The following is a 14,665-nucleotide window of genomic DNA, read 5'->3' on the forward strand; positions in this document are numbered from 1 at the left end:
CCGGGTGGGCAGGTGCGGGCGGCGGGGGCGGCAGGTGCGGCAGGTGCGCGCGGCAGGCAGGTGCGGCGGCCGGGGCCCGGCGCTGCGGCGCCTCCGCGGGGCTCGGGCCGGGTTGGAGGCGGCCCCGACGCCCACCTGCCGCACCTGCCGCGTGTGCGTCGTGCTCTTGGGCCCACCGGCCCCGCGCGCGCGGGGCGACCCTTACCGGAGCCTTTGTTGGGGCCGGCCGGAAGCCGGCGGAGCGCCCGAGGGGTGTGCGCGGCCCCGGCGACCTCCTGAGCGTGGAGGATGACCCGGGGCCCTCGCCCCACCTGGCTCCGACGCCTCCACGCCGCGCTCTGGCCGGCGGGCTCGCCTTCCGGGCTGGCTCTGGGCCGTGCGCGCCCACCGGCACGGCGATGTGGGACCCGCGCGGGTCTGCCCCGGGGGCGGCGACGCTGGCTGACCTTTCAGCCTCTGGCCGTGGTTTCCGTGGGGACACCCTTTGCCCAACCGGACGTACTGACGCTCAGGCGGGAGGGTTCCCTGCTCCCTTCATCCTCCTCTTTCTCCTTCTGAGCTGTTGCCGGCCATCCTCCCTTCTCCCGCTCATGAGCTGCTCCCTTCCTGCCCTGGTCCCCTCTCCCCACTGCCCTGCTCCCCCTTACCGCCCCGACTTGCCCTCTCCCTGCCGTGCTCCCCCCCCCCCCCCCCCCGCCACTTGCTTCCCTCCTGCCCTGCTCCCCGCCATCCTGCTCCCACCCCTGCCCTGCTCTCTTCCTGATAGTTGCAGAACATCCGTGGCCCCGTCTGTAAGTCGGTTGTGTTATCTGAGAATATTTTACAGGGACATACACAGAACATGTGACTTGATCTGTAAGACGGTGGTGGATGCAGAGAGGGTGAACACAGACTCACCCACCAAATCCTGGCGTGCTAGAGCCAGAGGGGTTCTGTTGAAGAGGCTTGAGACGGGTAGCAGGATCCCAGAGGGAGTCTTAGCCTCACCCCGAGGGTACTGGCCCCGAGGACTTGTCATGCCCAGGGGCTGGTTACAGGCTGGGAGTAGAAGTCAGGGAGGAGGAAGGTAACGAAGGGCAGGCAGCCAGGCCTCCCCATGAAGTGTCCACTGGTAGCTGCCTCCGCCACAGGGGTCAGGGCTGAGAGCATAAAGGCGGGCATGTGTCCCCCCCTTTCCTCAGTCCCAGGATGGTCACCGCGTACCCATTGTACTCGTTGTAAACTGAGGCTCAGAGCAGTGAAATGCTTTAGCTGTTCCCTGAAGCGTCCCGAGTCTGGGCTGGGGGTAAATGCTCATTCCCGGGGGTTTTGGATGAGTGCTAGCACTTCCGCTGGTCGGTGTTGTGGCCTCATGAGGAGAGCTGCCGGACTTGCAGTCACCTGAGCATGTGAGCCCCCGCTTTGTGTCGTCCTGCCTCCCTGGAGCCATCATTTGTACCTTCTCTGAGCCTGGGGGACTCCCGTGTCCCTTTGGTTGGAGATTCTCCCTGGAACCACGGGCTCCCTGCTCTGGGACCATGGAGCAGGCCTGTCCTCCTGAGATCAGGTGGCTTGTCATGGGTGTGCTGCTCCTGGGTGACCAGGCAGCAGGGACGGAGTGGAGGTGGAAGAGGGGTGACCCACATTAACGTCTGCCTTTGGTTGGCCCGCGGGAGACTGGGTGCGGCTGGTCTGAGTTGTGAGTGTTCTGGAGGAAGATGGGCCCTGACCTACAGAAAGCTGTGGGGCCTTCTAGGCTAACCGCATGCCAGGGCGGTGCTGCCCAGGGGTCCTGGCTTCCTGCTAGAGCTGTGCACAGGAGAGCCTCTGGCCAGCAAAAGCCACCAGGGCCCTGCTCAGGCCTCCTTGCGCGCGCGCACACACGCATGCGCACGCACACACACACACACGGAGGAGGGTCTGCACTCAGAGCTCCACTCTCCCTTTGTCCGGAGCAGAGGGTCATGGGGTACCCAACTTGGAGCGTGTGGGTGTTCTCAGGGAGGAGACCAGACGTAGTTTGCCAGGAAGTCACAGACACACATACACACACACACGCGCAAGCAGTCGGCTCAGGGGGAACTGGAAACGTCTGTGGTCTCGTCCACAGCAGAGAAGTCTTGGGGGTGGAATTCCCCAACCCATGTGATGTCGGAGTCTGCCGGGGCCCCAGCCCAGTAGCCTCCACAGAGGCCCTGCCCCACCCCCGCATCCCCAGCTCTCAAACTGGGGTGCCTTATCAGCAGCATGCTCACCCACAAACTCTCCCGGCTCCAGGCCTCCAGGTGAGTCTGATGTACTGGAGCCCGAGCTGGGGAAGCACCTCTGGCCCGGGGACTCCGGCCTTTGCTTCTGGGACCAGAGCGGGCCTGGCCAACTCAACCCAACCAGCTTGGGGGTGGGGAAGGGTTGCCGCAGGCATCTCTGTGGAGAGGGCCGGCTGGCAGTGGTGGGGTTTTTTTACTAAACTTTAATTTTGAGGGAATTATAGATTCACGTCACCTGTAAGAAATACCTCTTGTGTCCTTTGCACGGCTTCCCTAGTGGTGACATCTCACAAAGCTCTAGGACACGTCACAGCAGGAGGTGCGGTGGTAACAGTCAAGTTACAGATACTGCCCTCCCCGGCTTCTGCTCACACCTGTCTCCCTCCTCCCCACCTGGCAGCCACGCTCTGCTCTCCATTTCTGGGATTCCGTCATTTCAGGAGTGTTACATAAAGGGAATCCTACCGTGTGGAACCTCTGGGGACTGGCATTTCCCACGCAGCACGGTCCCCCAAGATCCCTGCAGGCTGCTGCCTTCTCCTCGTGCCCCCGGGGCTGTGGGTGCCCCCCGGTGGGTTCAGTCCCCAGCCGTGGGGCCGGCCTTGAGCCGTGCCCGGGAAGGCTGCTGGAGACATGCACACAGAGATTCTTATGTGAATGGACGTTTACATTTCTCGGAGATGAATGTTCAGGAGTGCCGCTGCTGGGTCGCGTGGTGGCTGCTCCCCGTTCTGTTCCCAGCCGCAGTGGGGACGAGATCCAGGTTCTCCTCACTTGGCCTTGGGCGCCGAGGGGGTGCGGCCAGGGCTCCGTGCAGCTTCGTGCTGCCCTTGCCTGATGGCTGTGATGTTGGACCCCTCTCCGCGCGCCGACTTGCCTTCCGTACCAGCTCGTCAGTGAAATGTCTGTCTCTTGCCCAGTTTCTGGGCGGGATGTTTTTTTTCTTTTGAGTTTTGAGAATTCTTTATATATTCTAGATACTAGTCCTTTGTCAGGGACGGTGGCTCGCAAACGCAGCTCCCGGGCTGTAGTTTCATCCTGTCCCCAAGCCTTCCACAGAGTTCTCAGTTTTCCCTTTTAAGGACTGTGCTCTCGGTATATTGTGTAAGGACTCTTGGCTCTAGATCCCGAAGATTTGCTCCCAGGGGTCTCCAAAGGGTTTATAGCTTTGTGCTGTACGTTTGAATTTGTGGCACATTTCGACTTAATTTCTGTACAAGGTGTGAAGAAGATTAGTTTTGTTTTGTTTTGTTTTTGCGGGAGTTCAGCGACTCTAGCACCTTTTGTTGAAATGCCAGGTTTCCTCCAGTGTGTGTTTTTTGTACCTTTGTCAGAGATCAGCTGGTTCTCTGGTCTGTTCCACTGGCCCGTTGGCAGGTCTGTCCGTCCATACCCCCCTCTCCTGTCCCCATCCTGGAGTTGGACAGTAGGGATGGGGACACCAGCCTTCCCTTCCCTGGCTGTGTGGTCCTGGCTCCCACGCCTGCCTCTGCCCAGATTCCAGGGGCCCGGAGCCTTCTGGACCCACTGACCCTGGTTTTTTCTGGCCCCTGTTTCCTGAGCAGGACCTGGTCTGGCGGGGAAGGGAAGCAGAGCCAGCTGTGGGTAGGCAAGCCCGACTGTCTCTCCCTCCCCCTCCTGCCCAGCCCCAGCCCCAGCCGGGCTGCAACTCCGGGACCCACTTAACTCAGTGCTCTGGGGCGGGAGGCTGCGGATCGCAGTCCCCACTGTACCCCTTCCCTGCTCTGGGTCCCCGCTGAGGGACCCACCCCCCACTCTCCTCCAGGACTGTATTGCCAGAGGACATGATCATCTTGAGGCGCCTGGGCAGCTCTCAGGAATGTGAGTCTTGGGGTTGGGTGGGTGCTGGAGCCACTTTTTTGCTCCTGGGCCAGAGGGATGCCCCATGAGTGCTGAGGTGGCAGATCTGAACCACCAGAGCTGAGCTTGTCCCAGGTGACGTGTCTGTGTGTGTGTGTATGTGAGAGAGAGGCCTCACAGCTCCGAAAAGGCAGTGGTGCTCCAGGACAGAACCTTGATGCCCAGAGGGCGGGGTGCAGCCTCCCCATCCAGGACCTCCAGGGCACCCGCTGAGAGCCATCACCAGCATGCGTCTGCGGTTAGGCCAGGCAGAAGCAGGTGTGGAAGGTGGCCCCAGTGGTGCCAGCAAGGGCTCGGGCTTGCTTTTGGGGGTGTCTGAGGACACGAGTGGCCTGGCCCCCCCTCGCTGGATTTCCTGAGACAGTAAATGGGAGAGAGCGAGCCTCACGGGGTAGGAGAAGTCCCACGGCATGGGAACACGGGTCCCGCGAGCATTCACCAGTCCTGCTGCTGTGTTCCCATTGGCCCTTTGCCATGTCCACGGGCACCTGCCAACCCTCCGCCCGTGGCTCTGTGTGTGCATCCCTCCCCTTTGGGGAACTCTGTGTGGGGGTCAGGGCTGCCCGCCTGGCCCTGTGCCCACGTCAGTCCCAGGTGGCCCCCCTCGCCCAGAGCAGCCCTCGGCAGACTTGCTGCAGCAGGCGGCCTGCCCTCCCCTCCCCCAGGCCAGGGCAGAGGGCAGCTGAGCTTTCTCACCCCTGGTGACTAGTGCCCCCTCTACAGCCGGCAAGCCTCAGTGCCCCCCGGCTGCTCCTCTCCATCCTCCTCCCGGCTCCCTCCACCCTGGGGCTTTCTTGGGGGATTCTGGCAATCAGGTCCTGGATGCTCCCTACCGTTTATCCAGGCCTTCGTGCAGGAGGGGGAGCATGGAAGGTATTTGGGTTCAGAAAGCCTGCTCCCAGAGCCGTTCCAGGGGCTCTGAGCGGCAGGGCCTGGACAGAAAGGGTTAATGCTGGCTTCCAGGCTGGGGTTTGGGGGTGAGGAGGGCAGAAGTTTGCCGGGGTGGGCAGTGCGGGGTGAGGTGGCCCTCAGACGCTGGTGTCTCTCTGCCCTCCATCAGTCGGCGCAGAGCAAGGGGGGCCTGGTGCTCAGGGCCCCCCCCGCAGCCTGCTGACAGCCCCCAGCTGCTTCTCCGCTGATGGCCTCCCTCCTGTCCCCACAGCCAGAGCAGCTGAGTTCCGCACCACCAGCAGTGAGGGCCACTGCCTGCCACCCACAGACCTGGCCTTTAGGCTGCGCCGAAGCCAATGAACCCCATGCACCCTGTGAAACCCGCCCTGCCCCCCGCGCCACACGGGTGAGTGGGGCTCCTGCCGCCCTCCCTCCTCAGGCCGCGTGGGTGCGGGCAGGGTGGCAGAGCGGGACCTCTCTGCTCCTGGTGCTCAGCCTTCCGGGCGGGGGTCTCCTGACCTGGGCCTCCCCGCCCACCTCTCTGCTCGCAGTGATGGTCCATTTGCTTATGAGGCGGTGCCTTGGCAGCAGAGTGCCACTCAGCCCGCGGGATCGCTGTCGGTGGTCACGACCGTGTGGGGCGTCGGCAACGCGGCCCAGAGCCAGGTGAGCCCACACCTGGGCCCACCCCTGAGAGCCGCCAGGGCCCCCCTGGACCTCAGAGAGAAATGGAGTCTTTTGGCCTCCACGCCGCCCCCACCCTGTGCCCCACCCCTGCTCGCTTCCTCTCCTCCCCTCACCTCCCCCCCCCCCCCCCCCAGGCCTCTCCTTGGAGCACCTGCATGAAGTAAGTTGTTTGGATGGTGCTCACTGGCGGTTCTTGCTTCCCGTAGGTTTTGGGGAGCCCCATGGGCCCTGCAGGGAGCCCCCCCGGCAGCTCCGTGATGCCTGGCATGGCCGGCAGCGGCTCTGCCCTGAACTCCCCGCAGTGCCTCGGACAGCAGGCCTTTGGAGAGGGTGCCACCCCCAAGGGCTTCGTGCAGCAGGGGGTGTACGGCCGCGGGGGCTACCCCGGGGGCCCCGGCTTCACTACTGGGTAAGCAGGAGCCCTCCCCAGGCAGGGCTGCTGGGAGCCCTCCAGGGGCAGTGCTCCGGCTTGGCAGGCGCCCAGGCCTGTGCGGACTGGTCTGTTGAATGTCGTGTCTCTGCTCCTCCTGTGGGCTCTGACGGGGGCGTGTAGATACGAACGGGGCCCCAGTAAGGGCCGTGTGCCGCCCCCCCCGCCCCGGGTAACAGGCAGGAGGCACTTGTGACCCAGCCCTGTGTGTCTCTCGCAGGTATGCGGGCGGCCCGGGGGTGCCCGGGGGCCTGGGTCTGCCTTCACACGCCACACGACCCTCCACCGATTTCACTCAGGCGGCAGCGGCGGCCGCGGTGGCTGCTGCCGCGGCCACCGCCACGGCCACCGCCACGGCCACCGTGGCCGCCCTCCAGGAGAAGCAGAGCCAGGAGCTGAGCCAGTATGGAGCGGTGAGGCCCGGCCGCTCCTCCCGTGCCGCCCACGTGTGCTGGTCTGGAAGGCAGGGACCAGCTGGGCAGCTGGGGTCGGGGTCTGGGGACGGGCGTGTAGTGAGATGAGATGGGGGAGGGGCGAGGCGCTGAGGGGGTCCCTGGGTGGCGCCCACAGGGTAGGGGGGCATGGCCTGAATGGCTCCTGTCTTCTCTCCCTAGATGGGGGCCGGGCAGGCTTTTAACAGCCAGTTCCTGCAGCACGGAGGTCCCCGGGGGCCCAGCGTCCCCAGCAGCATGACCCCTGCCGGCGTGGGAGGGCTGCTGGGCCCCTCTGGCATGAGCCCCATGGGCATGAACCCCACCCGGGCAGCGGGCATGGCACCCCTGTATGCAGGGCAGCGCCTGCCCCACCACGGGTACCCTGGGCCCGCCCAGGCCCAGCCACTGCCCCGACAGGGGGTCAAGAGAGCCTACTCCAGTGAGGTGAGTGTCCGGGCCTCCCTCGTCCCGAGCCGCATCCAGAGCTGCAGCGAGCTCGGGCGTCCCGTGTGAGAACCGGCCGGGCCTGATGGGGTGGGCGCCGCCCCCCCCCGGGAGCTGGCCTCCCTGACACCCATCGCCCTGACTGTGCCTCTCTCTCCTTCAGGTTTACCCAGGGCAGCAGTTCCTGCCGGGGGGCCAGTATGTGCCTGGCACCGGGCAGCCTCCCGCCCCCTCCTCCTACCCCGGGCACCGGCTGCCCCTGCAGCAGGGCATGGGCCAGGCCCTGCCTGCCTCTGGCCCTGCAGGACTGCACTACAAGGTAGGGTTGGCCCCTCCGGCCTGCCGCAGCCCCCGCTGGGCCCCGTGCTGGCCGCCTCCAGACGCATGGGCCTCGCCCGGGCTGACTAGGGAGTGGGCCCGGGTGCACGGAGGGTGACCAGGCAGCCTGGAGCTCCGCAGGGGTCCTCACCAGTGCGGGGATCTGGTTCGGAAAGGACCCTCTGTGAGATTTGTGTGTCTGCTTGGAAATTGGCTGGGGAGGCGGGGGGCAGGCACCCAAGCCACTCGAATGTCCTTTAGGGCAGGGTGACCATATTCCCTCTGCCTGCTGGGGATAGGCCCATCGGGGGCATGAGGGGAGGAGGGGGTGTGTTTTTTCGGCCTCTATGTGGCTCTCCCATAACCCCTTCTAAACAGGGGGCAGGGGGGTGTCATCTCTTTTCCTGGAGTAGTAATTTTGTAAATTATGAAAGCACTGCATGCTCCCTGTCGATTATTTGCAGAATGTAGAAATCATCCAAAAAAGAGACTAGAGGCCAGTGCCCGTGTGTGCCGTGGGCGCCCTGCCCCCAGCCCCTTCCTTGGGTCAAGCGCAGGGGCTGGGCGGGGGGCAGGCGGGGGCCCTGGGCACACGCAGTTTTCTCTCCTGCAGCCCGCAGAGCAGTTCAACGGGCAGGGCGCCAGCTTCAGCGGGGGGAGCATCAGCTACAGCCAGCCTGGCCTGAGTGGGGTACGGGCAGACGGGCGGGGGGCTCCCAGGGCGGGCACGTGGAGAGAGGGCACCCAAGCAGGAGGAAGTGCGGGTGGCCAGCCAGAACCCCCCCCCCGCCCGCCCCGAGGGCTGCCCCCTGCCCGATTCTGTCCTGACCGGTCCCGGGTGCTCCAGGAACAAACCCCACCCACCACCATTCCGCCTTGACTGTTTGCTCGACCCCACAGCCCACCCGTTCCATCCCTGGCTACCCCAGCTCCCCACTGCCGGGGAGCCCCACGCCGCCCATGACCCCCGGCAGCAGCGTTCCCTACATGTCCACCAGCCAGGAGGTCAAGTCTCCTTTCCTGCCCGACCTCAAGCCCAGTGTGAGCTCCTTGCACCCGTCACCCCCCGGTGAGTGTCATCTGCTCTCAGGATGGTTGGGCTGGGGCCCAGGACCCCAGAGTCCTACAGGGAACGTGGGGGTTGGGGAGCCTGCAGCTTCATCTCCTACTCATAGACCTGTGGGCGGATCTTTCAAGGTGTGAATCTTTTCTCTAGAAAAATACACACGTGCACAGAACTTTGTGTATCATTTCAGGGGGTTTATGAATCCCCTGAGGTCCACTCCTGCTTGGAACCCTTGCTCTGGGGGAGTCTGCCACAGCAGAAGCTAGGGTCCTAAAAACCTAGCTCAAGCGCTGGGATGATGGCAGGTGGTTCGTTCACACCTCCTCAGCCTCCCACCCCTTCTGAAAGCACCAGCGGCACCCTTTTTCTGGGTCGGGGGCATGTTCTCCAGTCATAATTTAGGGGACCCTGGGCCAGGTGACTGAGGCAGGACAGAACAGCGGGACACCAAGATCCTGTTCCTGTTGGAGGTGACGGCTGGGCCCAGGGCCCTAGGGGCCCCAGGGGAGACGGGGGAGGAGGAGCCGTGGTCTGCGGCCTGCATCCCTGGGATGGGGGGTGGGGGGGGCGGCGCGGGCCATCCAGCCCCGTGTCCTCTGTACCAGCTGCCGGCTCACACCAGCGCGGCCCGCTCCCAGGCAGCGGCCCCTGTGACGAGCTGCGGCTGACCTTCCCTGTGCGCGACGGGGTGGTCCTGGAGCCCTTCCGCCTGCAGCACAACCTGGCCGTGAGCAACCACGCCTTCCAGCTCCGCGACTCTGTCTACAAGACCCTGATGCTGAGGTGAGCAGACGCCCGGCCCGGCGCGTGCCCCCCCGCCCGCGGCCCCCCGCCCGCGCCCCGGCCCGTCCTCAGCGCCCGCCCGCCCTGCGCAGGCCTGACCTGGAGCTCCAGTTCAAGTGTTACCACCACGAGGACCGGCAGATGAACACCAACTGGCCAGCCTCAGTGCAGGTCAGCGTCAACGCCACCCCGCTGACCATCGAGCGCGGCGACAACAAGACGTCCCACAAGCCCCTGTACCTGAAGCACGTGTGTCAGCCGGGCCGCAACACCATCCAGATCACGGTCACGGCCTGCTGCTGCGTGAGTGCCCCCCACGGGGCCGGCACGCGCCCCCCGCCACGGCCCGTCCTCCGTCTGTTCTCCTGGCCCCACAGTTTGCAGCAGCCTCCCCGCTTAACTAGACGGGGCGCTCGTGCGGGCCCGGCGCCGGAAAGCAGCTGAGCCCATCTTCCCGTGAGGAGGCTCGGGAGCCCCACGGGCTGCCTGTCCCCGAAGCCTTGCTGGGAGTCACCGGGGCCCCAGGCAGAGCGGGGCGAGGAGAGGTAGCCGGGCCCGCCCCGGCCGGCTCTGGGGGCTCTCGGATGCCGGTGGGCTCCCCGGGTGGGCGTGGGCCAGCCCGTGGCGTGGGGCGGGGGGGTGGCGCTCCAGGGCGGGACGGGCTCCCAGGCCGCAGCCCCTGACCGGCTCCTCCCACCGCAGTCCCACCTCTTCGTGCTGCAGCTCGTACACCGGCCGTCCGTCCGCTCGGTGCTGCAGGGTCTTCTCAAGAAGCGCCTCCTGCCCGCCGAGCACTGCATCACCAAGAGTGAGTGGCCCGGCCGCCACCCGGCATGTCCCCACGTCCAGTGAGGCTGTCGCCTCTGTGATGGGGGCCCCGGGCAAGGAGGGTCGGGGGACAGCGGCGAGCCCCACACGCTGCCTCGGAGCTGTGGTGCCGGCAGGCCCCTCAGGCCGGTCCTCTCCCTTGTCGACACCAGTAAAGCGCAACTTCAGCAGCGGCACCATTCCCGGGCCCAACGGCGAGGACGGGGTGGAGCAGACGGCTATCAAGGTGTCCCTCAAATGCCCCATCACCTTCCGCAGGATCCAGCTCCCCGCCCGCGGTCACGACTGCCGCCACATCCAGGTGGGTGGTCCCCGTGGAGCTCTGCCGGGACTCCTGTCGGCTGTCTGGTGGTATTGGTGACCAGGCTCCCCCACGCCCTCCCCCGTCTCCGAGGACAGTTGCCACTCCCCTGCGTTCCCGGGCTCTCGTCTCGAAAGGCGACGAGGCCGCAGATGCGGTCCTCCCGCCCCAGGAGCGGCCCCTCAGAGATCCCGTGCGCGGACGAGCTTTGGTCTTCCGTGTTCTTGCGGCTCTGCCGCGGTGTCTTCTCGGACACCGTGTCCTAGAGGTGGGCCCTCACCAGCACAGATGCCCAATTCTCCGGCCGCGTGGCATCCCGGTCCCAGTGAGGACCGTGTGGGCTGTCCCCAGGGTGCATCTGTTAGAAGGGGCGCCCCAGCGGAAGCCTGGCACACGTGGCTTCTCAACACGCGAGCAGATCAGCCCAGAAGCATGCGGCTCGATCGCGGGGTGCAGCCAGGTCGCCCCCGGCCCCTTTGTGAGAAGCCGTCTCTCGTGCTCCCCACAGTGCTTTGACCTGGAGTCCTACCTACAGCTCAACTGTGAGCGGGGGACCTGGAGGTGCCCCGTGTGCAAGTGAGTATCCCCGAGACGGTCCTCATGGGGGCCCGGGGCAGAACCCCCCCCGCCCCAGCCCACAGCACCAAGAAAAACCCAAGTCAGGTCCAGGGGGTCACAGCACAGATGAGGACGCTGTGGCTCAGGGCAGAGGCGTCATACACGGGGTCAGCTCACACAGTCTGCTTCATGACCGGTCACCTCCCACGGGTGGCCTCGGGCTCAGTGACGGAATGGAGAGGTGACAGGCCTCCAAGCCCCATCCCCTTGGTTTTCAACAGCAAAACGGCGTTACTGGAGGGGCTGGAGGTGGATCAGTACATGCTGGGAATCCTCATTTACATTCAGAAGTAAGTGTCTTCCTGTCACCCCGGTCTGCGGTCAGCAGCGGGCAGCCCCAGAACGGCTGGGAGACGCGCCCTGCTCTGCTGCGGCCGGAACCACAGCCACCCCGTGGGGCCGGGGGAGGCGGCAGGACGGCTGGTGAGCAGCCCACGTGTCCCGTGCAGCTCCGATTTCGAGGAGATCACCATCGACCCCACATGCAGCTGGAAGCCAGTGCCCGTGAAGCCCGATGTGCACGTCAAGGAGGAGCCCGACGGGCCCGTGCTCAAACGCTGCCGCACCGTGAGCCCCGCACACGTGCTCATGCCCAGCGTCATGGAGATGATCGCGGCCCTGGGCCCCGGGGCTGCCCCCTTCGCCCCCCTGCAGCCCCCCTCGGCTCCGGCCCCCGGCGACTACCCCGGGCAGGGTGAGTAGGGCGGCCGCAGGCAAGCGGTCCGTTCTCTTCAGACCGGTGAAGTGTCATCGCGCGGGTCCTGTACCTGGGGGGCCTGCTTGGGGACGCGGCTGTGGGGTGGGCAGTAGCTGGGCCCACCCTCCCCGGCGCTGGGGAGCAGGGGCCTTCTGTCGGCACGCTTCTGGGGCCTGGCCCTGTCTGATGCCACCTGTGGGTGTGTCTGGGTGAGGCGGGTCCCAGAGCACCGTTGCGAGGCCGGTTCCCCTGGCCATGGTGAAAAGAGATGCCCTTCTCCGTAAGGTCCGGCGCTATGTGCCGGAGAGCGCTGGGAGTCCCCCGTCCCTGGGCCACTCTGCCAAGTGCGAGCCCCCAGGCCTCACCCAGGACCGGCTCTGCTCTCAGGTTCCAGCTTCCTGGGACCCGGGACCTTCCCTGACTCCTTCCCGCCTACCACACCCAGCACCCCGGCCCTTCCTGAGTTCACCGCGGGGCCGCCCCCCAGCTCTTACCAGTCCGACCTTCCCAGCAGCCTCCTGACACCAGAGAAGGCTGCCCCCTGCCTCCCAGGCCAGGTCAGTGCCGGCGGAGGGTGGGGGGCCGGCTCCCGGGGGGGGGGGGGGGGGGGGCCAGGTCCACTTGACCTGGTTCTTCTCTCCTTCCTCAGATGGCACCAGCGGGTCACCTGGACCCGGCCCACAACCCCGGGCCGCAGGGGCTGCACGCCCCCAGCCTTGGGGGGCCCCCGGGGCCCCAGCTGCACCATCCAAACCCTCCCCCAGCATCCCGGCAGCCCCTGGGCCCAGTGAGCTCGGGCCCAATCGGCGAGCTGGCCTTCAGCGCGGCCACAGGCGTGATGGGGCCCCCCATGTCTGGGGCGGGGGAGGCCCCGGAACCGGCCCTGGACGTGAGTACGGGCCCCATGCTGGGGAGCACGTGGGAGCTGGGGCTGGGGACGGCGTGTGCATCGTCTCCAGGGTCCACACGCTTCCTAGAAGGGAGGACGCTGACGCCCCAGTGACTTCCAGAGCCAGGAGAGCTGGTCAGATAGCATCAGCTCTCGCGATGATGAGTGCCGGGTACCTGCCGTAGCCGCGGGGTTGGCTCTGGGGGCCTGTGCCGAGCGCCCAAGAAGACGGGGCTTGGAGCTGACCACACCGGCTCGGGGTGTGGGCTGACCTGTCTGACTCACCTTGCTGTGTGAGCCAAACTCAGCGTGTAAGACGCAGGTAACCTTCGTCGACCCAGATAAACCAAACTCCCTGACGTTCATCATGAGAAAAGTTAGAGCAGCTCAAAAGCAGCGCGTCGCGGACGCTGGACATCCCACCTTCTGCATTTGCCCTGCTCGCACCGGGGGCCCGCGCTGCCCTGGGCATGCCAGCACCGCGTGTCCCAGGCTGGCCTTGGACAACTTGAGTGGAGTGATTCGTGGCCAAAGAGAGCCTTCGGCAGGGAGAGGCCCCGTGCAGGCTGAGGGTCAGGGTCCCAAGCAGGGGTGTGGTGGGTCCGAGGCCAGAGCTGCTGATGGCTTTGCTTTGTCCCCAGCTGCTCCCAGAGCTGACCAACCCCGAGGAACTGCTGTCCTACCTGGGCCCACCTGACCTCCCCACAAACAACAATGACGACCTGCTCTCTCTCTTCGAGAACAACTGATCCTGTAGACCCCACCCAGCCGGCGGGGACACGCCCGCAGATGTCACCGTGCCCCGCCCCTCCCCACCTGCGTCCGCCCCGGCCCCCCGGCCCCCCGGCACTAGAGGCAGCTGCGCTGGGGGGGAGGGGGCTGCGCGTGGACCCCCTGACCCCCACTCTGCTGCAGAATGGTGTTTGATGAGATGCTCAGCCCCGCCCCCCCAGCCCAGCTTTGCCCCGTCCATACACCCCTGCTACCCCGACTTTGCGCCTCGCCCCTGGTCCCTCCAGTCCTGCCTGCTCCCACCAGCCTGCATCTTGTCCAGCGTTGACCCTTCTGTTTCAACAACCCCTTGGCTCACTGGCGAGGAGCCGGGCTGCTCTGTCCAGAGTCTGAGCTCGCGGTGGGAGCGGGACCCCCTCTTCCCACCCGCGGCTTCAGGCTAAGGCTGCAGGGTGGGGCGCTCTAAAGCACAATGATGTACATAGCGTAGGAACACTAGGTGTGGACGGCCAGTCCCTCCTGGGCTGCCAGGGACCCCGCGGGCTCCTGGCCCCGCCTGGGTGCGGACGGCGGGGGGTGTGCGCATTCTCCAGCGGGTGGCTCCTCCGAGGTCCCCTTTTACGTGAAAGTGAAGAATCCGTGCCGCCGTGTTTTTTACAACTGCCTCTCCCGTGCCCACCCTGGGGCCAAGCCAGGTGGGGGAGGAGGAGCCTCCGAGTCGTGTCCCCTGTCTGCCCGTCTCTATTAAAGGACTCCCTCACGCCGGGCCTGCTGAGTCCCTCCTTCACGCCTGGCCCGTCTGCCCCAGTGGGCGGGGCTCTGTTCCCAGCCAACACCCGGCTGTTCCCACCTCACGGTAACTTTCCCTGTCCCTGGAATTTTCCAAGTTGGCTTCGGCGGGAGAACTGTGAAGTGTCACCAGGGCCAGGAGACACATGTGCCACCCTGTCACCTCACGTGGGTGTGCCTGGGGCAGGGAGCCAGCTGTCGAGCCAGGGGCCTCGGGAGGGTCCAGGGCTGAAGGCCCGGCTGGCTCCAGACGGCATTTCCGGGAGGCCCGGGGAGGGTGGCCCTGGGCTCCCGGGCCTCCAGCTGTGCACCGGCTGCTTGGGTGGCCTTTTCTTCCTGGCCCAGCAGGAGAGGCTGGTGAGCCCTGTGGCGGGGAAAGGGGAGTGCCCTTGGGGCACCGGAAGCCGGGCAGGGGTGGGGGAGTTGTCCAGTGCGGGCAGGCCTGGGTGGCTTTACCCACTGACATCTTGGGACCCCAGGCGTGGGCCTTAGTGTCTCTGCAGCCTGTTTCTGGCTGAGGGCACAGAAGCGCACTTCCAGTGCCTGGAGGGACAAGAAGGCCCAGGGATGAGTGGGGCCCGTCTGGAGCTCTGTCCGTCATCCATAGCCAGGCTGGGGTTGGGGGGAGGGG

General features: G+C 65.9%; 1 protein-coding gene across 5 annotated transcripts in view; it reads left to right on the forward strand.

The window, feature by feature from the left end:
- Window positions 1-14,005, forward strand: part of ZMIZ2 (zinc finger MIZ-type containing 2) — a 19,313-nt gene extending 5,308 nt beyond the window's left edge. The window contains exons 2-19 of one of the 5 annotated variants that reach the window (XM_044919974.1): window positions 5,290-5,424; window positions 5,570-5,684; window positions 5,912-6,114; window positions 6,356-6,548; window positions 6,750-7,013; window positions 7,177-7,332; window positions 7,945-8,022; window positions 8,232-8,400; window positions 9,003-9,180; window positions 9,273-9,483; window positions 9,883-9,988; window positions 10,161-10,309; window positions 10,818-10,885; window positions 11,149-11,217; window positions 11,377-11,621; window positions 12,012-12,181; window positions 12,274-12,513; window positions 13,155-14,005. In XM_044919974.1, the coding sequence (XP_044775909.1) occupies window positions 5,375-5,424; window positions 5,570-5,684; window positions 5,912-6,114; window positions 6,356-6,548; window positions 6,750-7,013; window positions 7,177-7,332; window positions 7,945-8,022; window positions 8,232-8,400; window positions 9,003-9,180; window positions 9,273-9,483; window positions 9,883-9,988; window positions 10,161-10,309; window positions 10,818-10,885; window positions 11,149-11,217; window positions 11,377-11,621; window positions 12,012-12,181; window positions 12,274-12,513; window positions 13,155-13,262 (2,772 nt within the window). In that variant the 5' untranslated portion in view covers window positions 5,290-5,374 and the 3' untranslated portion in view covers window positions 13,263-14,005. Of the gene's footprint in view, window positions 1-5,289; window positions 5,425-5,569; window positions 5,685-5,911; window positions 6,115-6,355; window positions 6,549-6,749; window positions 7,014-7,176; window positions 7,333-7,944; window positions 8,023-8,231; window positions 8,401-9,002; window positions 9,181-9,272; window positions 9,484-9,882; window positions 9,989-10,160; window positions 10,310-10,817; window positions 10,886-11,148; window positions 11,218-11,376; window positions 11,622-12,011; window positions 12,182-12,273 lie in introns of all 5 variants that reach the window. The other 4 variants (XM_044919976.1, XM_044919973.1, XM_044919975.1 and 1 more) reach the window with 4 other exon arrangements.
- Window positions 14,006-14,665: the final 660 nt, after the last annotated feature.

This window comes from Neomonachus schauinslandi, chromosome 12, assembly GCF_002201575.2.
Source record: "Neomonachus schauinslandi chromosome 12, ASM220157v2, whole genome shotgun sequence".
Classification (NCBI taxonomy): domain Eukaryota; kingdom Metazoa; phylum Chordata; class Mammalia; order Carnivora; family Phocidae; genus Neomonachus; species Neomonachus schauinslandi.